Raw genomic sequence first — 26,766 nt, 5'->3', positions numbered from 1 at the left:
GTTTGTGAAGTTGAGTTTTATATATGAATGTTTTTGTGCCCTTTAATATGTTAGAGGTCGTGTATAGACTAGGTGACCCGTTCCCTGAGGCTAACCGTCCTCCCATGCGCTGTGACGATGATGGTGGTGGTGGTGGTGGTGCTGGTGGTGGTAATAATGCTGATATGTACTTTTGCAACTACACATGCCCTTCTGTACTCTATCATTACATTTATTTTGTACTCCAACTTAGTATTGTTCTGTAAATGCCAGTTACCTCTAGTGCTGACCTCTCTCTCTCTCTCTCTCTCTCTCTCTCTCTCTCTCTCTCTCTCTCTCACACACACACACACACACACACACACACACACACCAGCAGAGAATTCGTCCCCAGCAGCCTCCACATGCTACCACTTCTGCACTCATACCCACCGTCTATATTGTGTTAATGCTAGGGATATCTCATGACTGATGTGACGGTAGTAACGTCACCAAATCTGCACCAATACCCACCGTCTGGATCATCGTCACTTCTGGCAAATGTTGAGTAGTTGTGTGTATGTATGTATGTTTTGTGTGTGTAGGTTTGTGTGTATGTATGTAGGTTTGTTTGTATCTGTGTAATGTTTGTGTATGTGTGTATTTGTAATGTTTGTGTATGTATGTGTATGGAATGTTTGTGTGTATGGATGTGTGTATGTATGTATGTGTGTATGTATGTATGTGTGTATGTGGGTGGCTAGGGTGGGTTTCGGACGGATTGCAAGGTTAATGAGATAATCTACTTCCTGGGTGAGAGGTGTGTGTGTGTGTGTGTGTGTGTGTGTGTGTGTGTGTGTGTGTGAGAGAGAGAGAGAGAGAGAGAGAGAGAGGGTGTGTGTGTGTGTGTGTGTGTGTGTGTGTGTGTGTGAGAGAGAGAGAGAGAGAGAGAGAGAGAGAGAGAGAGAGAGAATACTGTACCTACTTATCCTTAAATATTCTGTAGTGGGCTAGATTTCTCAACACCTCTGCCATAGCGATTCATTCTGCTCATTCCACCATAATATTATCTTTTATTGATGCAAACTATTTCGATATCAAAAGTGTATATATAACCATACAGGAGAATTTTAAGGCGTGAATAAATCGCTAACAGTCAGATGCAACGGAGCTTTTCATGCCCCTAGATATACAATAAATAAATAAATTTTGAAAAAAGGTGGAATTTTAAGTATATAATTTTGCTGCTCTCTCTCTCTCTCTCTCTCTCTCTCTCTCTCTCTCTCTCTCTCTCTCTCTCTCTCTCTCTCTCTCTCTCTCTCTCTCTCTCTCAAGAAATTGCGTCCCCTTGGCGTAACCTATGACTTGCATCCTCACTACATAGGCCGTTTTGTGGGTGGTAGATAGATAGATAGATAGATGGACAAGTAGATAGATAGGTAGATAGATATACAGCGATAATTAGGTATAGATCGATCGGCAAATAGATAGATTGGGGGATGGACACATGGAAGCATAGATAGATAGATAGATGGATAGATATAACTAGCTACAGATAGATGGACATAGAGATAGATGGAGGACTAGACAGACATAGAAGCATAGATATATAGATAGATAGATAGATAGATATTCACCATTACACCAGTCAATCCTTATTCCTATCAGCTTAACAGATAGATAGATAGATGGATAGATAGATATTCACCTTGACTCTTTCTCTCCCTATTCCCATCAATTTAACATAGATAGATAGATGGATAGATAGATGTTCACCTTGACTCTTTCTCTCCCTATTCCCATCAATTTAACATGGATAGATAGATAGATGGATAGATAGATATTCACCTTGACTCTTTCTCTCCCTATTCCCATCAATTTAACATAGATAGATGGATAGATAGATAGATAGATATTCACCATCACTCTTTCAGTCCTTATTCCACTCAATATTTCAACCTTCATCGCTAGTTCAGTCGCTTTCCCGACATAATCAAGGTCATATCAGGCAAATTACAGAGCCATTACTATTTCAGGCTGGGAAAATTACTTAAGTCCCCCCCCATCGTCCCATATCCACTACGAACGATACTTAACGTGGGATTATATGGGGGTTTTTCAGAAATCTTCGTTCGGGTGTCAAACTGTTTCGTGTGAGGGTGATTTTGAGAGAGAGAGAGAGAGAGAGGCAGATAGATTTTGTTGTGTTTAGATATGAGAGAGACAGACAGACAGACAGACATTTTATCGTGTTTAGATATGAGAGTGTGTGTGTGTGTGTGTGTGTGTGTGTGTGTGTGTGTATAAACTGTTTGTGTGTATGTATGTCTGAAATGTATGTATGTATGTATGCCTGAATGTATTTATGTACGTATGTATGTGTATGTATGTATGTGCACCCGGAAGACGGTCACAGTGGTCCACACAGCCCTTTGTGGTGGACACAGTGGGGAAAAAAAACTTAGGAAAAAGTGGGGAAAATATGTACTGTCCCCTACACACACACACACACACACACACACACACACACACACACACACACACACACACACACACACAGTCTCATCTAAACAGTAAAATTCTCTCTCTCTCTCACACACACACACACACACACACACACACACACACACACACACACACACACACAGTCTCATCTAAACAGTAAAATTCTCTCTCTCTCTCTCTCTCTCTCACACACACACACACACACACACACACACACACACACAGTCTCATCTAAACAGTAAAATACTCTCTCTCTCTCTCTCTCTCTCTCTCTCTCTCTCTCTCTCTCTCTCTCTCTCTCTCTCTCTCATGTATTTCTCTTTAATTTTTACGCTATCCTTGTCAGTCACGCATGAGAGAGAACACACCCCTTAATTATCATGACGTCATTTCATCCTTAGCACCCACGAACAAGCGATTTATTATTTTTTTTAGTCAAGAAACTTTTCGTTGTGGGGGGAGTAGATGTAGGCTTCATTCCCCCCCCCCCCGACTCGAAAAAGGGCTCCCGAAAATTTGGGATCCCCTTCCCTAGCACATCTTCGTGACTAGCATCGTTATAGTGTCAGTTTGGGATGGGGAGATGATTTTAGGCCAAAGGAAGAGGGGTATTAGAGGCGAAAATACAGTGGCTATCATCGTCTTGGAAGGAGCATCATAATCTTACAAGGAGCACCGTTTTCTGAGTGATTTATGCTGTCAAGGAGGAGGGGAAGGAGAACAAATATGGGCTGACTTAAGGAAATTATCTTAAGAAGGTCTGTCTGTCTCTCAAGGAACATTGGGGGGGTGAGGTGTATCGTAGGAGTGGCTAGTGCAGATCGTAACCCAGTGACCTAAACCAATCCCTGTTCCAAGCCAGTGGTATGTCTGTCTTATCTGTCTATCTATTGCCAGACGCCTTAATCCCGTAAGGGGTGGCCACAAACAAATCGCCTCCATATCACCCTGTCCCCACTTCATTTCATTGCCCTGCTCCCAGCTCACACCCCCCTCTCTCTCAATATATGTCTCCACTCCATCTCATCCTTGGCCTCCCCCTCCACCTCACTCACATACACTCTCCTCGTCAGTCTCTCACTCTCCATGCTCTCCACATAGCCATACCACCTCAGTGTGTTCCTCCTAATGTATGTATTCTAAACCAAAGCCAAGCCATTCTCATCCCATAGTCAGAGATACCAAGCCAAACCAATTAATTCTCAGGTGATAAGGAAGGTCATGTCAGGTAATTAGAGGTGATTATCAGAGTAATTATGCTTCGTCTTATCCAGTTCTCGCCTGTTCATTTTCAGGGTTGTAATTAAGCTGTATTAAGCCACTGCAAGCCACTCCCAAGCACCAGTAAGCCAGTTCAAGGGACCTGGGGCTTGTGTGTGTGTGTGTGTGTGTGTGTGTGTGTGTGTGTGTGTGTGTGTGACCTAGTGAAAGCGTATGTGAAGCAAGGTTGTGTGGGCAAAGGTCAGTTGATGGTGACACTTAGGATAGCTTAGTCACCCCTTAATTCTCTCTCTCTCTCTCCCTCTCTCTCTCTCTCTGAAACAAACAATTACGTCTTAGGTTTTTTTTCATCTGAGGAACTGGGTCACTGGGAGGAGGAGGAGGAGGAGGAGGAGGAGGAAGAAGAGGAGGAGGAGGAGGAGAAGCAGAAGAAAAAGATTGACCTAGAGTTAACAGTGATAATCTAAAATACCATCAAGATACTCATATTCTATCTATCTATCCATTTGTCAGTCTATCTATCTGTCTATCTGTCTATCTATCTATCTACGTATATATAAACGAATTAGTGTCAGATAATCTTACGTCTTGAAAATAATCATCGACTTAATAATTTCCCTTTCTCTCTCCTCTGATTCATGTCCCGACAGTGACCAGCCAACCGTGCCCTGTACATGAGAGAGAGAGAGAGAGAGAGAGAGAGAGAGAGAGAGAGAGAGAGAGAGTTGGATTTCCCTATAAATGACTTTGTACCGTAGACCGTGAAAAATAAGCATTGGGTAACTACTCTCTCTGTATTTCGTAACACCTATTCCATTGCGATTTAGTTTGGCTGTTACACGTGTTGATCCTCCAGCAGGTGAGGTGGAGAGAGGGCAGACTGATGACGGGGAGAGAACGACGTGGAGGCATTTAGGAGTATTGAGAGAGAGAGAGAGAGAGAGAGAGAGAGAGAGAGAGAGAGAGAGAATTTACAGAACATGATAACAGCCGGACGCAAAATGAGAGGAATAAAAACATATGTACATTATTTTTGCGTCATGCTGTAGTTATCAATACAGTTGCTCTCTAATAAGGCTGTACGTGATGTAATATTTTTTTCGATTTATTCTTTATTGGTTATTGTGGCTGGTAAAATGGAGTGGAAGAGAGGAAAAGGAGGGATTTGAGGCACTTATTTATGTATGTTTAAGGTGTGTGTGTGTGTGTGTGTGTGTGTGTGTGTGTGTGTGTGTGTGTGTGTGTGTGTGTGTAAAGGAAGAAGGAACCAAAGGCCAGACCCGCCAAATTCTCCCCTCCAAGAAAAAAAACAAAAACAAGATAACAGAGAGCCAAATTCAAGATCCATTCGTTTTGAGATGCCTGGACACACTGCGTTTGAAAGACTGGAGGTCGTAGGCAGTAGGAAATGCAGACAGAGGGAGCCAGTTCCAGAGTTGACCAGGAGACAAATAGGATAAATAGGATACAAAATAGGTAGTGAAAGGATTACAGGTGAGAAGCCAGGTAGACTCAGGGATTGTTTTTTTTTTTTATTACAGTTATTCCTTCATGACTTGATTTTTTTCATTTCCATATTACATGTTCGAATATGTTACTGAGGTGAAGGGGAGACTGTTTGAAGGAAGAGAGAGAGAGAGAGAGGGAGAGAGAGAGAGAGAGAGAGAGAGAGAGAGAGAGAGAGAGAGGGAGGGAGGGAGAGAGAGAGAAACTATAATTTTACAAGTTAGTGTTGTTACATGACACACACACACACACTCTCTCTCTCTCTCTCTCTCTCTCTCTCTCTCTCTCTCTCTCTCTCTCTCTCTCTCTCTCTCTCTCGCTCTCTCTTTCTCTCTCTCTCTCAATAACAGGACTGGAAAACCTTGATCCGCATTCCCAGGTGTGTTAATTTAATCTGTTCTTACCTGAGCGAAACAGGTCACGTAAAAGCATTGAGTCTCCTTGGTTACTAGTCAAAACAACCCTCTGTTTGAGTGATTGTCAGGTTAAATCAAACTTGCGATAGTGCCAATACATCAGTCCTGTGTGGGGTAGTCCTTGCATGTATTCAATATGGACGGTGGGTCTTAGCGTCCAAGTGGTGACATGTGGAGGTGTATGGTATGTAAGGGGACTGTTGCGCTCCAGGGAATGGGTTGTGAAGCCTATATCTAGACACACACACACACACACACACACACACACACACACACACACACACACACACACACACACACACACACTTACTCGTCAGAATAAAAAAAATACACACATTGCAACCCAGAAATTGCATAAAATTGTCTATCTGTTGCAAGAAGACCTCCATTAACCTCCTCCCTCCATCGTCATCATCATCATCATCATCATCATCATCAAGTTGCAATGTCACTAGCCTGCAGTATCTCTCTCTCTCTCTCTCTCTCTCTCTCTCTCTCTCTCTCTCTCTGTCCTGATATACATAAAATAAGGAGACGGGGGGTTGTTCATGAGTAGGGGTCGATTCGGGTCACTGAAAAAGGGGGGAAGGACAGAGAGAGAGAGAGTGAGTGAGAGAGAGAGAGAGAGAGAGAGAATTTTTAACAAGTCTTAATTCTTGTGTTAATCTGTTGTCATTCCCTATCTATCCATTCATGTATCTGTCTATCTGTCTATCCTTTTATCTGTCTATCTATCCCTTTATCTATCTATCAGCTTGTATCTATCTGTCACTATCTATCTATCAGTGTCTGTCATACGTGTTCCGTGGGTTTATATTTTTAGGATTCGTCACACCTGTCTTGCACACCTGTCTGTCTCGATCGCTAACCCTGCCCTCCCCTCCCCCTTCCCCTCCCTCCCTCCCCTCCCTCCCTCCCCTCCCTCCCTCCCTCCCCTCCCCAAGGCTCAAATATTTAAAATTACCTGTTTTTTTTTTTTTTTTTACCTGCCCATCCGTTGAAAGGTATGGGCAACTCTATATATTTCAAACTTAATTTCTCTCTAACTTTGATATGATGCTCGTCACGAAGAAGTGCCAGGGAAAGGGTGTAGAGGTATATTTCCGTCTCGTTTCTTTGACTTTGAGATATATTGGCGTTACTTTGACAATATTTCAAAGCACAAACAGCAACATTGCAACAAAGTGCTTTACCGGTATGTATGCAGTTGATCAACTTTGCACGCGTCTTCCTTAGTATGCATTTTCCTCTGCCTATGACCTCCAGTATTTTCTCTCTCTCTCTCTCTCTCTCTCTCTCTCTCTCCCCTCACCAAAGGGCTTTTTTGTTAGCGTTCAGCCTTTGTTTCTTTCTTTTTGCCTTAGAAAAAAGCAGATTCCTTGAAGATGCTTATAGACACTACCTTAAAACAGTAAATAGAATAACACACACACACACACACACACACACACACACACACACACACACACACACACACACACACACACAGTTGTTTTTAACCTTGGGTCAGACAGTATCCTCCATGAACCCAGAGAGAGAGAGAGAAAGAGAGAGGGGGGGGGAGATTTGAAAGTCAACAAGGATGTAACGAAAAACGAAGAGAGACATAACAAAGATGAGAGAGAGAGAGAGAGAGAGGGGGGGGATGGGAGAGGGAGGGAAAAATAGAAATTGACTAGGATAAGCGAAAAACAGATGTAACAGAGAGAGAGAGAGAAAGTGTGTGTGTGTGTGTGTGTGTGTGTGAACCCCATAGCCCCCTCATACCCCTAGGAACCCCCCCCCAAAGAAAAAAATGAATATCCATCCAAATCATTTAAAGATGATGAGACTAGCCTACGTCCTTAGCGGGTTTATTTATTTACACATTTACCTTCATTTTATTCTATTATTTATTATTATTATTATTATTATTATTATTTCGTGAGAGCCTTTGAGGTAAGGTTGTATGGCGTGGAACCGTAGCGCGTTACGAGGCAGCCTTCACCCCACAAACTCATACTTGATGTTGTTATCGCTATTACCCCCGCCGAAGAAGTTGGGGGAGGTTATGTATTCACCTGTGTCTTTCTCTCTGTCGGTCCAGACAATATTTCCAGAAGTTCTCAGTGAATTTTAATGAAACTTGGTGGAAGGGTGGGCCATGAGCCAAGGAAGAATTGATTGATTTTGATCCGGATCCTGTGTATAAAACCTGCAAGATTTTTCAGTGAATTTCAATAAAACTATGTGGAAGAGTGGGACGTGGGTCAGGGAACAATGTATTAAATTTGGGGTCGGATCCGGATCCTATGTATTCCACACAATATCTCCACGGATCCGCATCCTTGATTAATGGCATTGGCGGAGGTATGCGCTGTCTGAGTGCTCTCTAGTTATCAACATCATCATCATTATTATTATTGTCGTCATCATCATCATCATCAGCAGCAGCAGCACCAGCAGCGCCCGCCACTCCCCACCTCACAACATAATTATTTAGATGATGGTGATGTTGGTTTTGGTGGTGGTAGTGGTGGTGGTGATGATGATGATGGTGTAAACTGAGATTATTCAACCATTGTGTGTGTGTGTGTGTGTGTGCGTGTCTGAGAGAGAGAGAGAGAGAGAGAGAGAGAGAGAGAGAGAGAGAGAGAGAGAGAGGTGAAAGGAGAAAGGGAAGAAATGAACGTTGACAAAGATGAGAACGAACAACAAAGAGAGACGAAACAAAGATGAGAGAGAGAGAGAGGGAGAGAGAGAGAGAGAGAGACGTGACAGGGATGAGCAAGAGGGCGAGGACGGGTCAGCGAGAGCGAGGAGAAATGAAAGAAAGAAATGGAGGCTGAAAAAGATGAAAAGGAAAAACAGAGACGTAACAAAGATGAGGGAGAGGGAGAGAGAGAGAGAGAGAGAGAGAGAGGGTAACAGAAACAGTAATATTATTCAGTGTCGTGTCGGGGAACATTCAATAATCTGTTTCGAAATACTTGGGTAAAATTTGGAACTGAATTTGTGAGCTAGTTTTCAAGGATCTCTCTCTCTCTCTCTCTCTCTCTCTCTCTCTCTCTCTCTCTCTCTCTCTCTCTCTCTCATTTAGGCTGTCTTTCTTTCCATTGAGAGCAACACCTTTTTGGCAGCTGTCAGTCTTTGGTTCCTTCTTCATCACACACACACACACACACACACACACACACACACACACACACACACACACACACACACACACACACACACACACACACACACACACACACACACACACACACACACACACACACACACACACACACACACCTTCCATGCCCTTCAACTCTGTCGCAAAAATACTTGGAAAAAAATGAGAAAGAAACCTTATGTAAAAAAAAAAAAAAAGAATAAATAAATAAAATACAGACAAAGGAATTTTAAAAGGAAAGTCGAAATGGGAAACTATAATTGAAAAAATATGATAGAGAAATTTTTGGATAATTTTGCGTTGTTTAATAAGGAAGGACGTTTGACAAATTAAAAAATAATAATTGTGATTTTGTGCAGTTATAAAGGAAGGTCGCGTGGGAAATAAATGGGTAGTAATTGAGGTTATTAAGTCATTTATCGTAGTTATTTGGTAATGAGATAATGAAGGTGAGTAGTTAGGGTGAAAGTGAGTCTACAATTCCAGTCTGTCTGCCTTGCTTCACACTTTATAACATGTCCGTCACTTTCCTCCCTGACGCGTCGTAGTGAGAATCATCTAAGGCCAGAGAAACATACCAAGCCTCTTCTCAGCTTAGGAATGTTAGCCAGCAGGGGAAAGTGACAAGTTGGGGAGGTGAAATATTAGGCAGAGAAACATATCAAACCTCTCTGAGCTTAGAAATAATAGCCAGCAGAGAAAAGTGACAAGCAGAGGTGAAATATTAGGCAGAGAAACATACCAAGCCTCTCTCAGCTTAGGAATGTTAGCCAGCAAGGGAAAGTGACAAGTACAAGAGGTGAAATATTAGGCAAACTTTTGTATCTGTAAAAAGAAAGAAGGAGGGGGGATGTGAGGAGAAGGAGGAGGTAGGGAGGGAGGGAGAGAAGGAAGAGGAATGTGAGAAGGAGGGAGGGAGAGAAGGAAGAGGGATGTGTGGAGGAGGGAGGGAGACGGAGTGAGAGTATGAGGTGTATGAGTTAACCGTGTGTAACAAAAACCTTCAAATCCTTGCCACTCAACCGCATAGACATCCTTCCTATTCCTTCATTCATTCATTCCCTCCTTCCTTCATTCTTTCATTTGGCCTTGTCTTTTCCTTTCGTCATTCTTTCATTCCTTCTCTTTCCTTCCTTCCTTCCTTCCTTCCTTGTGTTTTTCCTAAATCTTTCTTGTTTTGTCTTCCTTCCTTATTTACTCCTCATTCTTTTCTTCGTCCTTCCCTCCCTCCCTCGCTTCTTTCCTTCCCTCCTTTCTTCCCTCTCCCTCTCTCTCCTTCCTTCCTTTCTCCCCTCCCCCCCTCCCTCCGTCGCAGTTACAATAATGATGTAGGAAGGAGGAAATAAGATGGATGTAAGTAACTGAGATGGAACACGAGAATGATGCAAGACAGACGTGTATAAGAAGTTCTCGTGCCTCATATCCCTGTTCTTCACTCACCTGCATTTCCTTCATCGTCATTCATTCACTCATTCACTTGTGTTATTCATTTGATTGTATTTCCTTCGTTATTCTTTTCTTCCTTCCATCCTTCCTTCCCACGGTCTTTCTCCTTCCTTTCTTCATTCTTCCTTCCTTCCGTCCATTCTTCCTTCCATCCATCCTTCCTTCCTTGGTTCTATTCCTCGATCCTTCCTTCTTTCCCTCTTTACTTCCTTCCTTTCTTCTTTCCTTCCTTCATTCTTTATTGCTGTCATTCTCCCTTCCTTCCTCTTCCTGTTTTTCCCACACGTCCTTCACCCCCCCCCCAGCCTCATAATAATCTCATTCTTGCTTCTTCTATTGTGGTATTTCCTTCTTTCCATCCTTCCTTCATTCCTTCTTGTTTCCTTTATTTCCGTCCCTCATTCCTTCCTTCTTTCTTTCTTTCCTTCCTTCCTTCTTTTCTTCCTTCTTTCCGTCCTTCCTTCTCTCCCTCCTTTCTTCCTTCTTCCCGTCCTTCCTTCGTTTCCTTTCCTTCCTGTCTTCTTTCCTTCCTTTCTTTTTCTTTTCTTTCCTTCCCTGGTTCCTTCCTTCCTTCCATCCTTCTCTCTCTCTCTCTCTCTCTCTCTCTCTCTCTCTCTCTCTCTCTCTCTCTCTCACACACACACACACACACACACACACACACACACACACACACACACACACGTTTTTTCATTGATTCGCTTTTTTTTTCTTCCCTCCCTCCTTCTCTCCCTTTTCCCTTCATACTTAAGGTCATCTAGTAACCTTTCCTCCCTTCAATTAGTCTCTCTCTCTCTCTCTCTCTCTCTCTCTCTCTCTCTCTCTCTCTCTCTCTCTCCCTATCTCTATCGGCCTGTATCTCCATCTGTCTATCTCATTCTGTATACCTGGCCTTCGGCTGCCTCCGCTCGATGTCAAATCACTTCCTATCTTCAGAAATAAGTCATAACTCGGGAACCGGTGGCCCGATTGGACTGGAAATTGTTTTATTCTTTAAGTTAGAGCATTTTAACGGCACATTGGTCTAACAAAAATTTGCGCTACATGCTCCGTTTTTGCTGTGTTACGGTTTAAAACACACCTACAGAAATCGGATCATTATAATATAGATGTGAAATTCCTTTATATTGTTTGTGGACCAGGATATGCCCAGCCCACTCCTTACTTAAGATTCTGCTACTTCCTTCCTTCTTCCCTCCCTCCTTCCTATTTCCTTCACCCCGTTTCTTACCCTCCTCTCCCGTTACTCTGGACCATTCGCCTCCACTTGCGATGTCGGCTCCGTGGGTTTGTTTTTAGAGAGTTCGGCCTTCGTCCAAACTCGTCCAGGAAGGCTGGGGTGATTTGGTCTGTTTCGGCTATTTTTGTGTTCGGTAAGAAATGTGGCAAGTAGGTAGGCAGGTAGGTATAATGGTAGGTAGGTATGTTGCTCGGTAGGTACAATAGGTAGGTAGGTATTCATATTCTGAAATCTGGCAGGTAGTAATTATCGGCGATGTTTGGGTATCAGTAATCTGGTACTTAATGATTTGCAATACCTAGATACCAGTGTGTTTAAACGTTAGAGAACACGAAATAGGTATGGATGTTCTCATGGTCAGATCCAATTAACACTATTATTTTAATTTTAATCTTATGGTCGAAATTAATACTCTTACGTCTGATGCCAAACGATAGGAAGCTGATTAAAAGATCTTCATTTACTCTAATTTAAACAGGGTATTTAAGTAATTGCCTGAAACTCTGAAACAACGTGGCCATTGAATACCATACCACAGTACTTCAGGTGGGAAGTAAACTGATGGGTTTAGAGTCAGTACCTCGAGTGACATTGTAATTGCTCTTAATCTGTTTTGTATATTCAGGCCAAACTGCATCCGTGGGAGTTAAAGGGTTAAATTATTAAAAGAATATGATCAGTATTGTTAGCTGCCAGACTCACGGAATGGGGTAACTCAGTACTAAATAATACAATTAAATCCTGTGGAAAAATATAGCATTTTATGGGGTGCTTGGCCCAAAAAAGGACCTAGGAAGGTCCCCTAAGGATGCAGATTGGAGCTTCTGGGGATCAAGGGGGTTTCTAAGAAGGGCTCTGTACCTGTCCTGAGGCCCTAGGGAGGCATCAAAGGACCAGCAACCCTCTCATGGTTGGGACAATTCTCATTCTGATCCAGGAAATCTGTCTATAGCCAGACACCCTAATCCCATAAGGGGTGGCCACAAATTGCCCCCATGTTGCCCTGTCCCCTGTCATTTTGCTGCTCTCCCCCAACTTACACTCCCCTGTCTCATATAACTCTCTGCTCCATCGTTCCATCTCATCTTCAGTCTCCCCATCCTTCTCCCTCCCTTCACCTCACTCACATGCACTCCCCTAGTTAGTCTCTCACTCCATCCTCTCCACATGGCCAAACCACCTCAGTTGTATTTCTAATACCGGTAACGCTTTCCATCACATCCACACCACAATGCTTCTTCACTTCCCCATTGTCAGTTTGTCTCTCCATGTAACTCCACATGCTCCTCTCAGATAACTCATTTCCATTGCTCCCACTCGACTTGTGTCCCTCCAGCAACAGGCAATGCTGGATGAATTCATGCTTCTGGGGTATAAAGTGTCGCTGTATGTGAAGTTCCTATGAAAAAAAGAATGCATAGGCCTTGTAGCAGTTTTGTATGCGAGTTGCTGCACAGTTTACAACTCAGTACTGTACTCTGACAGTTTTAATATGGAGTACAGAATACATAGTTAAGGTACAGGTGCTACAAAGCCTCAAGCCGTAACAGCTACAACCCATGGTATTGAACTCTTGATTTGGGGTGTCATGTAACAGTGCAGATTTAAACAAACCCCAAATATTTAACAATACTCTGTTCACTTTAACCGGGCACAAAACTGCCATCTTCCCATCTTGATTGAAGAGATTAACAGTAGAATGTGGTGCTAGTCATGAAGAAGTGATGCAGAAAAATTGAACCATGTCTTTCTTTGCAATAGAGCTATTGGAGGTAGTGCTGCATAGGTTCTGTATTGTTCATATTGTTTATAAAGGCCTCAACATGGTTGCATGTGTTGGCCTTGGTCATGTAATGGTGGCTTTCCATGCTGCTTTCTCTGGCAGCCTCCCTACTCAGTCCTTTAACCCTGAGGCCATTCTGACCTTGTTCCAGGTCGTTTTTGGTCTGCCTCTCACAATCTTAACCCCAGTGTTCACACATCTCACCTTCTGCACCCACTTGTCATCTTGCATCCTCTCCATATGTTCGAACACCTCAATCTGCCTCTCCTCATCACAACACCAATACACCCTAGTCTCATCCCTCCTCTCACCTCTTTAGTCATTGGCATTGCCAACAGAGATTTCCACTTTGAACTGAAGGTTTATGAAGGAAGTGCTGCAGTGTTAACCCTAAAACCTTCAGTGTTTATTTACCAAATCTATTTTGTCATTTCAAAAGGCCAAGCTCTTTATACAGTTTATTATTAATTTCTCCTTTACATAATGTCAGATGTCTCCCAATAACAAAAAGTTCGGTCTGTTTATCATTACTGTATTTTAAAATAAAGGTGAATCCAAATATCCTCAAAGTACATGAGGAGTCCCTGTACAATGGAGGGGAAAAAAAAAAAAAAATCCTTATCCAGGCAGTCACTAGTTTCACAATGAACATTGTTGCTGTTCACTTTCTTTTTGTACACAGATTCTTTCTGAATGTATCCTGCAATTCACATGTTATATAAAGATCCATCTTTATGATGTAGTACTAGAAACAGCAGGCATACACATAAATCAGTTGTGAATAATATTTCAAGTTTCATCCAGTTTTTTCAAAATGTAACAGCTAAAAAAACAAAGATACATTTTTTTTCTTTTTGGCTACTATACAAACACATGACAGTCCTAACCCACACAAGCATACCAGAGAATAACAATGCTGCAAGGTTGTGCAAAAATATATTGGATTCTATCTTAATCTATACTTCTGGGTTTGGTCATAAGTTTCAAAAAGACTACAGTTAATTTACTACCTGATTTTAAAATGTGTAAGTCAGTGAAAAAAAAGTATCATTACCATTACTGTGTCAAACATTCTGAAAATACAGAATAGAGCTTTCAGAGGCAGTAAATTTGGTCATCACATGTGCAGTCATTATGACCTGTGGATCATCAGAAATGTGAACCTGGTGGAGTGCAGACTTTAATTGCCCTCTTCCTGCAGGCCACCATCCTCCTCTGTGGGGATAGGGAAGTACCCGAGGGACATTTGTCTAACCTGGCAGTTGAGCCACCTAGTTATATCAATGCCACCATGTGAAGGCATTCCCCTCCAGCACCAGTCATCAGTAAAGTGGTGAAGCTTATGGGTAATGACACTTTTTATTACTGACTGTTTTAGTTAATGTTAAACCACTGTATAAACCACCCTATTAATACCTACTCTTCAAACTGTGATTATATTGCACAGAATATATATATTTATATAGTATACACATATGCCAGTCACTGAAAAGATACACACACACATACATCCATGTTAACTGTGATCACTACGAAGTTCCCATCAGATTAAAAGCACAGTAATCCCGTGTTTATCCATTATTAGTCAGCCAAAACCCTGCCGGATAATACCATACCACCCCCCAACCCCTCTACAGGGAGTGTAACCCCTATAAAACCCTATGCAGATCTCCCTCGTTATCGATGGAGGTTGTATTCCTAAGACGATCGTCAATACTGACTTTCTAGTGGCCACCTTTATATATGCTTTACATAATTCTTATACAACCAATTATATGTTATGTTAATGAGAATTTAATTATTAAAAATGCCTCTCCTTTATACATATTCCATCTGCATTTATTACTTGTTCATTTATAGGTACTGAGAATATTGGTATTTACTAAACAAGACTGAGATGTGTAGATGGAAATGAGCAGAGCTGAAAGCAAGTGACTAGCTATTATAAGCTATGTAACACAAAGGAGGCAGGCCAACACTCCCTACATGCATATTTATACATCATCATGTGGACATCTTACTATTTTATTATTTTCCAAAGAGGGAGCTACAGGGATTAAGAATATTTTTTTATTTATTAAAAATGACGTTGAGATGCATAGATGGATTGGAGTAGAACCAAAAGCAGGCAACTAGCTTCATAAATTATGTAACACAAAGGAGAGACTGGCACTGCCTGTGTGCATACTTTACATAAACATTATATTATTTTCAACAAAGGAGCTACGGACAAGCACACACATGCCACCACAAGAGCAAGCAACAGAAGCCTTGCCAAATCTTTGGTACAGTAACAAAGGCCACAAACTCCATGACGAACTTAATGTGCATCAACAACAAAGGCTTACTCTGTGACCGAGGTGGAGCAGGCAGAGTAAAAACTCTATATTGCTTTAATTCAGACAGATTTTTTTCCATCCGACCATCCATCATCCAATCCTACATTACCCCATGAGAAGCATAGGAGCCCGGGGCTAGGCAGTTGGTCCCGACATTTAAGATGGGAGTAGATTTTTTGCCTTTTTCAAATAATGACGTACGTCAGGTAATGCAGTCAGATAAACCGAGGATTACCATACTAGTGTATGGTGCTTAGAAATGGTACTCTCGCTTACAGTAATGTAGAGCTCATGAATGGTATGTGTCAATTCACAGTATTAGTGTTATGAAAAGATGATTAATACACCTACACAGTGCAATGTTTTGTACAGACCTCTCCTTACATATATCTGCATGACACAATGGATACTGTCAAGTACTACAAAAATATATAAAAATAAGAATATATAAATAAAAATAAAAATACAAAACTTGCAAGCACTGTATATCTAACCTCGTCACAGTTCAGTCATCAAAATAATAATAATAATAATAATAATAATAATAATAATAATAATACAGTAATAATAATCTCACATCACAGTCATCATCACGATCAATTTCTCAGTCCTCATACACACACTCTTTACAAACAGAAACTCTGCTGTACATGAGCAACAGACACCAATAAGTTCAACATCCCTTACTAATAAATTTATATTAATACTCTATGGGCTAAATCCTTATGGTCTCAGAAGGTTCCCTAACACCTCTTCCTTAGCTGATTTATTTTCTGCCTGTTACACCTTAGCCTTCTGACTTTTTAACAGCCTAATATTACTCTCAACTATCACAAAATAATAATAATAAACTGATTCAACAATGCAACCCTAATTCAACACATTTTTGTATCAATTCTATCATTTCTTTAATCAGCACATTATTTCAAAACATCAGTTTTCTTTCATCTCTCTCAATTCTTTACATATGTAGCATACTTAAAATAATTCTTTTTTGATGCATAATCTGGTCCCCGCGTATTTACCTGTCTTTTATTTACAGTTCAGTGATTCCCCAGTATAGTACATTAATATTCTCATCAGGTTAATTGGGAATCTACATCAATACTAAACCAGTAAAACCAGGGAAGTCTTTTTCATTTTATTTTGGCACTTGGGGGTTGGATGTAGCCTTAATAGTCCCCTTTCAGTACAAGAGATCTCCTTGAAAGTTTAAGATCATGTTTTCGTCATGTGTTTTGACCTACTTATACCTAACATGATAACATTGTAGTCATACAAAATTTACATCCCACACAGACGATTCGTGACCTAATTATTAAGCATAAGCTTGCCGTAGACGCAAAAAATGGCCAAACTTCACAATACAGTATTTCACGTGGCTCTTCTGGAACGTACAACACAGTCTATCGACTGGTATTTCCGGAATGCTATATGCAGCCGAGGGGTTAAATGAAAACATAACCTCAGAGGAACAGAATACAGTACTAAGATGAAACAGGCAAACCCAGTGCTAAGGACTGAGTGGTGTGGAGCATCCTGAGACCAAGATAACCTAGCCTTTCATCTTGTGTTCACACCCGAGGCCAGGCCAGAGGTTATTAGTTGCCTGCACCGGCCCCTACACTATCTTGCTCTTCACACAGTAGCAAGTAGATGAAAAAGAAAAACAGAGAGAAAAAGAAACTCATATGAAGTTAAGAGAATGGATGTTAGTAGACACCAATCAGTTATGTGTAGTGTTTACATCTTTCAAGTATACAGAACTAAGGTAAAGATACCATACCTAGAGAATGAAAACCAAACAGTGGAAAATTAATACCAGTTTGTGTAGCTGGCAAGTGGGTCTGGATGAAAATAAAGATATGAAAGAGCACATCCGTCCTGGCATCGCTAGCTCTGTTATCCCTCTCACGGTGGGGACAATCCAGTATTGTGTTCTCCTCCACCTACAGGAATGCCATATGATTTTACTTGGCTGACAGTGAATCAAATAAACTTGAGTGTTGATACTGTGGCCAATTACCCTCTCAGCTTCAAACAGTTCAAGTATTCTATTCCAGTTGCCACCATATAATTTTAATCAGCTAAGAGTGAGTAACAGAAGCTAAACTGTCAATCTTATAGCCAAGTGGAAATGAGAGTATGAAAATGGTAAATGTACACAATGTAATGTGTAAACAGTGTTAAATGACCTGTGCAGCAAATGTATAACCAATGAAAAATGACAAAGGATTGCAGTTTAGATGCAGGTAATATTAGCAAGAGGGTCTGTGTATGATAACTAATGGTCACATGAAAGAGTGCAGACTTGATGAGAGGCTTATAAATGGAGATCGGATTACAGTAGAGGCAGGTGATGACGAGAGGGACAGTGTATGGTAACAACAGTAACATCACAGCCAAGAACTGGTAAGAGATGTATATGTGGAGAATGGATTATGATAAGGAACAAGTCGAGGCAAAAAGGCAAGATGCTCAGTGCAGGACACTTTAAGAGTAAGTAAACGCAGTTGACAGTGAAGAGTATGTAATCGGTTACATGGTTTTCATTTAAAGTTGATTGAGTAACTCTACTGATGGAATATCAAGGACATTTGTTTAACTTAAAAGTAACATTTTGCCAGCATGCAACCTAGTTGTAGAAGTAAAGTAAAACAGCCTGAATAAAAGAGTCGGGGTATCTTTTAATGCACTATAACCAAGTGAAGCTTGTCAACAGAAAGGATTTTGTTAAATGAAGATAAAAAGTATCTTAGAAAAAGAGACACCTGACCCAAGGCTCAATACTGAACTTGATGTTACACGTGCTGCAATCCCAGCCATGCGCGAGATGTGATCTGCCTCCTAAGTGAAGAATGGCTGTTGGTCCTGTGTGCCCAGTTGCTGCAGGACCCCACACATGATCTCTCGCAGAATCTGAGGAATACACAGGTCTTACCAATGGCACAGCATAGCCTTAATTCTACCATAGTGCCTTATATTCTAAATGAACTCTTATTCTTATGGTGCTATGGAAAGCCAAGAAGATGGCTTAATATAGTTTATATATGTGAGAGGCAGAAGCGAGGTAAGAAAGATAACCATTCCTCTTGCTGTGGCCCAAGGCTCATCTGGAATGCAGTGTACTGCTGCCTGAACTTGCATTTTTCCTGCAGTTCACCATATTCTGTCCTTTCAGAGGACAGAGAAGGAGATGAAGGACTTCTGCATGACTCAGCAGCAAAGCTTCCCAGTTTTATCAGTGCCACATGAAAGCATCCCTCTCCAGCACCACCACCTTTACCTAATTTGACAGAATATCACATTAGCCACAGCTACACTACACAACCCAGCAGTGCAAACATACTTGAGGCTTGCAGTGCTCCTCAACCCATGATATGACAGAACCGGATATCTCTGTGAAGCTGTTGGTGGACACATTTTGCTCAAATGACTGGTACAGCGAGTCCATCACGGCACGGAACTGTAGGTGGAGGCAATCTGTTAGTCTTACATGTCATACTAAAGCTGGATTGTTAGGTTCAGACAAAATAAAAGAGATAACGGTATGGAGTTGCACCACCAAAGAATGAGAGGAGGAATTGGGTGGAGAGATACGAGAGTGAGGGGTGTAATGTGGAGAGAAGGCAGCCAGATAGCCGGTGACAAGGAGGCAATTAATCTGTGGCCACCCCTTATAGGATTTAGGCATCTGGCAGTACACGGACACACCACCAGAGGGATGACCTGGGTGGCACTAGGCATCTCAGTAACATAACAGGACACCCCAGTGACCACCCCAAATTTGTAAGGAAATACTCCTGACCCTGTAAAAAGATTCTCCTCCAGCCACCTTATAATTAGGCTTGACCACTCTGTTTTAAAAGTCCTAGCTACCTTCCTGATTGTACATTGCTTTTACTTTAATTGTACACCCAAGTACAAGATAAAGATGATCAAAATGAGTTAAAAACTACTATGCTATAAATCTGTTGATGGCTGTATAAACATAAGTCAGACTGAGATACATAACACAAATATCATGTACAGACAAAAGATATAATCAACATACCCCCTACAGACAAAAGTAATGGATCTGAGAACTTTATCACCTTCCACTGTCTTCATCTTCTCACTATGAACTCACCTTACACTCACCCTAGTGCCTGAGTTTGTTTCACCTTATATAAACCATTCACTGGGCCACTAACTAATATAGATACAGACCCAATACTCACCACCTGGAACTTGACATCATCAGAGATATGCTTGGTCAGGTGTCCAGGTTGGCTCTGGTGGGCAGACACAATCTGCTGGTAGTTGAGCTTCATGATGGTCAGTGCCACAACCTCCTTGTTCAGTGCTGCCACCTCCTCCTCCTGCTTGCTCTTCTCCTTTTTCAGAAACTGCCGGCAATATGGCATTATTAGCATGGGCAGATCCAAGTGCACTGCCCCTGTTGCCTGGATAACGCTCAGGGTTTTTCACACTAGGATTAATACTTTATACTGTACTTCACTATTGTTTGCTTCTCACACACACGATACCTCCTATCCTTGGTTGACGAATTAAAGGTTTTCACATACGTGTTCACAGATCCTCTTTCTCAGTTCAGCAGTTTAAAAATACACTAAGATATAAAGCATTACATTCTTGGCTGAAAGAAAGGTGGTATCACTTTATTGGCTGAGAGAAAGTGGATGTCAAACATGAGAGTTCCTTCACAGCAAGGAGAGGCAACACTTCCCTAAATTTCTTCCATCCATTCCTCATTCTAGCCTTGGAGCCAACCTTTGCTCCTCCTCCGACATTTAAGATGTCCGTCACATAACAAAATTTCTCCATGAATTCCAAGAGGCTGTACTTCCAAACAACACATTCCTTTCTGTCGTTAACAGTCCAAGCACAACAATGGTGGTGGTGGTGGTGATGATGATGATGACGATGATGTCTGATTATGATGATACTGGTGATGACAATGATGATGATAGCTGTGGTGATGATGATGACAGTGATGATAATAATAATAAAGCCAGTAATAACACAGCTCTCAGCTCACCTGTATATAGTCAATACTCTTCTGCAACACCGTAGCTTTTGACATCTTATATCCCTGTGCCTGGTCGTTTGAGAGGCAAGTGGGCACAATGTCCTGCAATGCATCATAGCCTTTGTTGATAGCATTGCGACGCTTCTGTTCGGCCTGTGTGTGCGCCTCACGACGACGGTCCTTGTAGCTCATCTGACCTCCACGATCACTGTCCTCATCATCAGTTACATCTGCGGACAATAAATACTGTATTAGGTATTGTAAAACATTTGACATCAGGTGGGGAAAAAAAAAAAAAAAAAAAAAAAAAAAGAAAGAAAAAAAAAAAAAAGGTTATTCAAGGGTTATTTAATACAGCTTTGGATGACAAGAAGCTTACCTGTAATAAGTAATATCAGCATCTGCCACAGTAAAATATGTCAACTGCCACTGAAAGGTTAAGAACTAATTGCACGTCTCAGAATATGTAAATAACGTGTGTTGTGTAGATCAGGTAAATGAGAAGTATTAGCACTTTTTCTATGACGACTCACTTAAAGCTGAATGAAAATGAAGTATGCCTGTGGCTGGGGCAGTATGTCATGCTTGATGTTCAGAACAGTGATATGTACATAATTGCTGTTTTGATAACTTTTCCATTGTCTGTACTGGAAACTTAAGAAAAATTAAGACATGTGAGTTTGTTGTTCATTACAATAAAACAATAAGCAGTAAGAAGAAACTGTGCAGTGCCATTTCTGAGATAATATATAGTTATTATAAAGGCAGCATCTTAATGTGGGCAAATGTACAGTGAGTTTTGTAACATTCATACATCAGGGGCAATTCACCAGTGCTACCCTAAATAAAATATCTAAGTGCTTGCTGAACAGGGACAGGCGAATGGTTATACGTCGTCATGTGATGTTAGTATGAATAAAATAGCCAAATAAAATATCCAAAACCATCTGTAGCAATGAAAGGGTTAACATAAGATTTTTTAACCATTTCTGCCATGCAGAAAATGCTTCATGTTAGAATATATATATATATATATATATATATATATATATATATATATATATATATATGCATGCACATCAGTGGAAGGATTAACAGGTTATCAGCCAACAACCATCTTTATTCTGATCTACAGTTGCTATTCAAGTATGTCCACTTAGCTTTACCTACAGCTGCCATCTCTCCATCTTGAACATAATTAGCTCTAGACTATGTTCCTAGTCACAAAGAAGTGCTGAAAAACGAATGTACAGCCACAACACTGTCTCATACTGGTACCGAGTATCTATGGGAAATAAGCCACAAAATGAACAAAAGATTATTGCCCTGCACAGTACCTGAATATCATGCTAACCACAAAGAAGTGGTAAGAAAAGGATGCAGAACCATAGTACTGTCTCTTGCCACTGAGCTGTATGACACAAGCTACAAAAGAATGAAAATCTCAGCCAAGTTAAGGTGGATGGACTGTAGGTCATGCATGCTGGGTTGTGTCGGAGGAGGAAGGTGCTACGTGGTGGTGGCACGGGGGTGGGGTGGGAGTGGGAGTGTGGTGACTGACCTGTGTTGTTGGCAGATGATGTATGGTTATGGAGGGAACCGGTCGAGCTGCACCGAGAGAATGGATATTTCTGCTCACACTCCCGCTCCTCTGCAAACACACACACAGTCAACTCTTATGCTAAGTCCTCAGTACATGTATCCTTTTTGATTTTCTTTCTTGCATTAAGTCTGCAGTCAGTTAAATAAAATTATCGCATTAAAGTTCCAATTACTGCTCATAAATAAAGATATTTTACAATTCTTCCTTTACTTACGAAGAGGACTGCTTGTGCATCCACTAGTAAATTATTCAAGACCCGTGGGTGTGATGAGTTTTACAATCATTCATAAAAGTGAAACCCTCTTCCTTTGAGACTGTTGGTAATACAGAATCCTTAATCCATATTTAATAATATATCACACCACAGGGAGCTGAATAATTTTTTAGCTCATGTGCCCTCAATCAAAATGCTGCTTTGCACCCCTGGGAGCAATGAACTTTGAAAAAAATTTGCAAAACTTAGTTCCTGTTCATTTAACAGTTTTGGTAATTCAATAATCTTGGTTTCTGTGTCATACTGTATCCCACCACAAAGGTGCTGATAGTTCATTTACTGAGGATAACATGCCTACACTCAAAATACAGTACCATATATCCATTAACTCCTTCATTACAATCATGCCTTTCATCTGTCAGTCTTTCTATTCCTATATGCTGTTACTCCAGTTCATGACCACCTCCCACTATGAAGGAGCTACACACAATGTCTCACTGCCACATCAATACAATAACATCTCACTCTTACCACTTCTACTTTTGATCACTTTATTCAGGTTAAGGAGGACCTCTTGGAGTGATATACAGTTGCATATACCTGGTAGTTTGTAAGAAATCATAATACAGTAAGTAGTAGTACTGCACCATAGTACTAGTTGTGACCCCAGGCTCATCTGAAGGTGAATCCAGTGAACTGTTGGCTGAAACTGCCCTCCTCCTGCAGCCCACCATCCTCCTTTTGGGAGTCAGGGACAGAGGGAGGGCATTAGCAATTTCAGTGCCGCTAAATGAATGCATCCCATGCATCCCTCTCCAGCACCAATATACTGTAGTGTGTACTGTCATCTACATACAGATCAAGATGAGTGACTAACAATGAAGAAACTGAGTAAGAAGGACTGAAACCTACCTCTGGAAATTGTAGGCCTATAAAAACATGTGGCTGGGTTAAGAGGGAGGAATTAAGGAAGATGTTATACAGATTTATGTGTATGGTAGCTATGAAATTGCTGAATACTGTTACACCTTTTAAAATACTGTAGTAATGAAGCATGATGATATCTGAGTGAATGGTTCAATACTGATGATGAGCAGTGACGGGAGCATCATGTGTGTGTATCCATGGCTAGCTATTTACTGTGGGTTATAAGAAAGGTCAAAACATGAGTGATTGAAAAGAGTGAAGCTTGGAAGGAGTGATAAATACTAAAATAACAATAATAGAAAATGTCAAAATACACAGCAACATAATACCCATAATAATAAAACTGCCTCTTTTTCCAGTTACTACAGCTACTGTACTGAATCATACCCACCTCTCTTACTTGTAGAAATAGGTCTTGAATGATAATGAAGAGGAAGACACGATATTCTCTGGTGTACTGTATATGTAAAAACAGTAAAAATTCAAAACAATAATAGGTGAAATAACAACACTGTCTACGTTATTAAAAAGAATTTGTACTGCAATTAAATACACGAGTTACGACTATGATGACAACGACTGAATTAAAAAAATGCATGTGATTCTGACCTTCCATATTAGCGTCTGCCATACTGCTGGAAGAAGTACTCATGTGGACAAATTCTCTGGCTGTTTGTCTCTAACCTCAGTCACTGTGAAAAGATATACAAACAAACATGTTGGTATATAGCACAGTATTGGTTTGTAACATAACCTGTTTCAACCCAGCCGATTCCGAGCCAACTTCACCTCACCTACCCCAACTCTAACCTAAAAACATCCCTGCCTCTCAGTATCTCATCATAATCTGGTTACCAAGATTAGCCTGGACCAAACAGTAGGTCAGTGAGGATCAAATGCTAACAAGGTCCAGACCGAAAATTATTCCTTTCATGGTCACACTTGTCATGCTCTGCCACTGACATACATGAAAGAACTGCAAGTGGACAAAAAACAGCTGTGTGGAACAAACTACAACTGGAAGAAAAATAACTACCTGTTACGTGAAATAAACTGCAACTTGATAAAAACATCGATGTGAAATAAACTGCACGTGGACAAAAATCTTGGCCAAGTTATGGTGAAAGGACTATAGTATATCATTGGAACTTTGGCCACACTCCAGTTACTGTACACTAAAATTTAGGTTACCAGATGCCAGTTTTCAGTAATTGCAACAACAGTTCCTTATACAGTAGAAACTCTGTGATTCTGTAGTGCAAGGGTTTAATTAAAGGCTTTATGGAAAATGGAAAATTTTGGAATGTACAAACACTATGATAACTAATGAGAAAATTATGTACCGTATATAATACATAACCTGCAGTATAATTAACAACTACAATGCTGTACGGTACCCTGTATTAGTACTTTATTATCTATTCTCATATTTGTGCATAAAAAAAAAAATCAAATATGCATTGTGAGGAAGGCTGATATTGGCACTCTCAATGGCATGAAAATTTTATGGAGAGTGAAAGTCCTTAGAAATTGGCTACCTGGTATTCAACAGTCAGTCTGTATCATACCTCTTCTTTCACAACTCGTGCAGTTCTGTCAGAATATTTGTACAGTACAGTATTTAGAAATGGTGTTGTATTCAAAGACTGCCACTGCCCTGCATCCCACCCACACCTGACCAAAGTTATTTTAGTTATTTAAATTATGTTTTGGGAGTAAGTACCTGGCTTGTCAATTGTCCAGTAGCACTGAAAAGCACTTGTTTAGAAAGGCTGAGGAGATCAATCTACAGAATTTCTGATCTTATCCTTAGTCGTCGCAGAGTCCATCTAGAATCTGATTTCAAATTGGGAAACAGACACCCACTCCTGACCTCTGATTGGCCAAATAGGGACCACACTGCACCAGTGAGTACAAAAGCATACCGCCTACGACCATAATGGAGAACTGAGAAACAAAAAACACCACATTTAATGGGTGAAACATAACAAACCGCCAGAACAGGCACAGGAAACCGCACAAGAGTTCACTTAATTTTAACTGGCAGAAGAAGGTGATTTTAAACTGTGCAACATATTGATTCCCAGTATTATTTTTCAGGAATCTGGTGTTATGGGTCTGTAAACATTATCCCTGCTGTCAACCTGTCACATTTTTTTTTTTTTTTTTTTTTTCCAGTTGTGCACTTGCTTAGAAGGAGGCAGTTGATTCTTTGACCCTCCCGTGGACAAAAAACCGGTCCTAACTTGTAAAAATTGTGCTACCTTCTGCCCAAATTGCCTTGAGGTGAAAATGTGGGAGTCAAAGCAACACAAAACTCACTGATAAGAGAATGCACTCCACCACCACACACCAGTCTCCATTATTTGTTCCCGTGCCCCCCTCCCCCTACACACATTATATCTACAAAATCTTGATACTTCTCGGATTACCCCACCTAAATGGTATATGTCATTCTAGGGCCTGTTAAGCAATAATTACCTTGAGGATTTGTGACGCCAGTAACTTCAGCCATTTAACTCGATCTCTTGAGTTAAACCATCTAGCTCTGGGGATACCATGGATTTCCTTATTATTTCCATGCATTCAGTAGCTTTCATGTAGTACATGCAACACAAATTTCATCTTAAGCCTAATTTTTACAAACGGCAGTTCCGAATAAAGGTAATTCTAAAACCCATTTTCTCCCCATTGAGCAAGATCAGATATTGCGAATGCACCTGAAAATACTACTACTACTACTACTACGTCATGAGTACAGTTTTCAGAACGAAAATATTCAAATCAAATTGTAATACACAAATGGGATAAGTCTGTTTTCCCACAGTTTGCATGAGGACCAATAAGTAAAGAAATAAATAAATAATTTGCGAAGTACGCCATTTCATTCATGAGTTTCAACGACAAGACCTAAATCACTCAACACAGGTAGAGAATGCCAAGCTCCTTTTCATTATGGCTACATTCTAACGATATAGCTAGGTGAAGGAGAGTCATGAAGTAGCAGATAAGACTGCAGCCAATGGAGGAGTCAAGAAGTAGCAGATAAGACTATATATAGCCTGTGAAGGCGTCGTGAAGTTGCAGATAACTTGATAAGACTAGAAAGTGTGTGTGTGTGTGACAGCAGCAAATTAAAATGACTCAAGCGAACGCATATCCTCAGCTCCAGCAAGAGCTTTTTTTGTTAGGGAACTAACTCAGTTTAACCTTACTAAGGTATTCACTCAACGCAGTATACTCAGTTACTTAAACCACTCACTTCAAACCAACTTAATGACCTACCCTTTGGCTTCTGGTTCACGGAAGCCTTGCCTCGGGCCCTGACATCTAACAGAGGGCAATATGGATACACTATGCCACATGTAGCTTCCCCAAAATACTATATGGTGCACTACAGGGTTTTGTTAAATGCCTTA

The 26,766-nt window shown here is 40.8% G+C and overlaps 1 protein-coding gene across 2 annotated transcripts; it reads right to left on the bottom strand.

The window, feature by feature from the left end:
* Nucleotides 1-15,830: 15,830 nt before the first annotated feature.
* Nucleotides 15,831-25,873, bottom strand: bigmax (helix-loop-helix-leucine zipper transcription factor bigmax). Of its 2 annotated transcripts, XM_080278217.1 has the most exons (7): nt 25,829-25,873; nt 23,957-24,039; nt 22,165-22,254; nt 20,613-20,833; nt 19,792-19,959; nt 18,921-19,037; nt 15,831-18,490 (listed from the first exon to the last, which is right to left on the bottom strand). In XM_080278217.1, exons 2-7 carry the CDS (start codon nt 23,997-23,999, stop codon nt 18,419-18,421), a joined length of 711 nt encoding a protein of 236 aa, XP_080134343.1. In that variant the 5' UTR covers nt 24,000-24,039; nt 25,829-25,873; the 3' UTR covers nt 15,831-18,418. The 2 variants fall into 2 exon arrangements, with proteins under 2 accessions (XP_080134343.1, XP_080134344.1); XM_080278218.1 differs by lacking the exon at nt 22,165-22,254.
* Nucleotides 25,874-26,766: the final 893 nt, after the last annotated feature.

Source organism: Coenobita brevimanus, chromosome 72, assembly GCF_032717465.1.
Source record: "Coenobita brevimanus isolate Jiangsu-jjx chromosome 72, ASM3271746v2, whole genome shotgun sequence".
Taxonomy (NCBI): Eukaryota; Metazoa; Arthropoda; class Malacostraca; order Decapoda; family Coenobitidae; genus Coenobita; species Coenobita brevimanus.
This window is presented reverse-complemented; position numbering and strand designations above follow the sequence as displayed.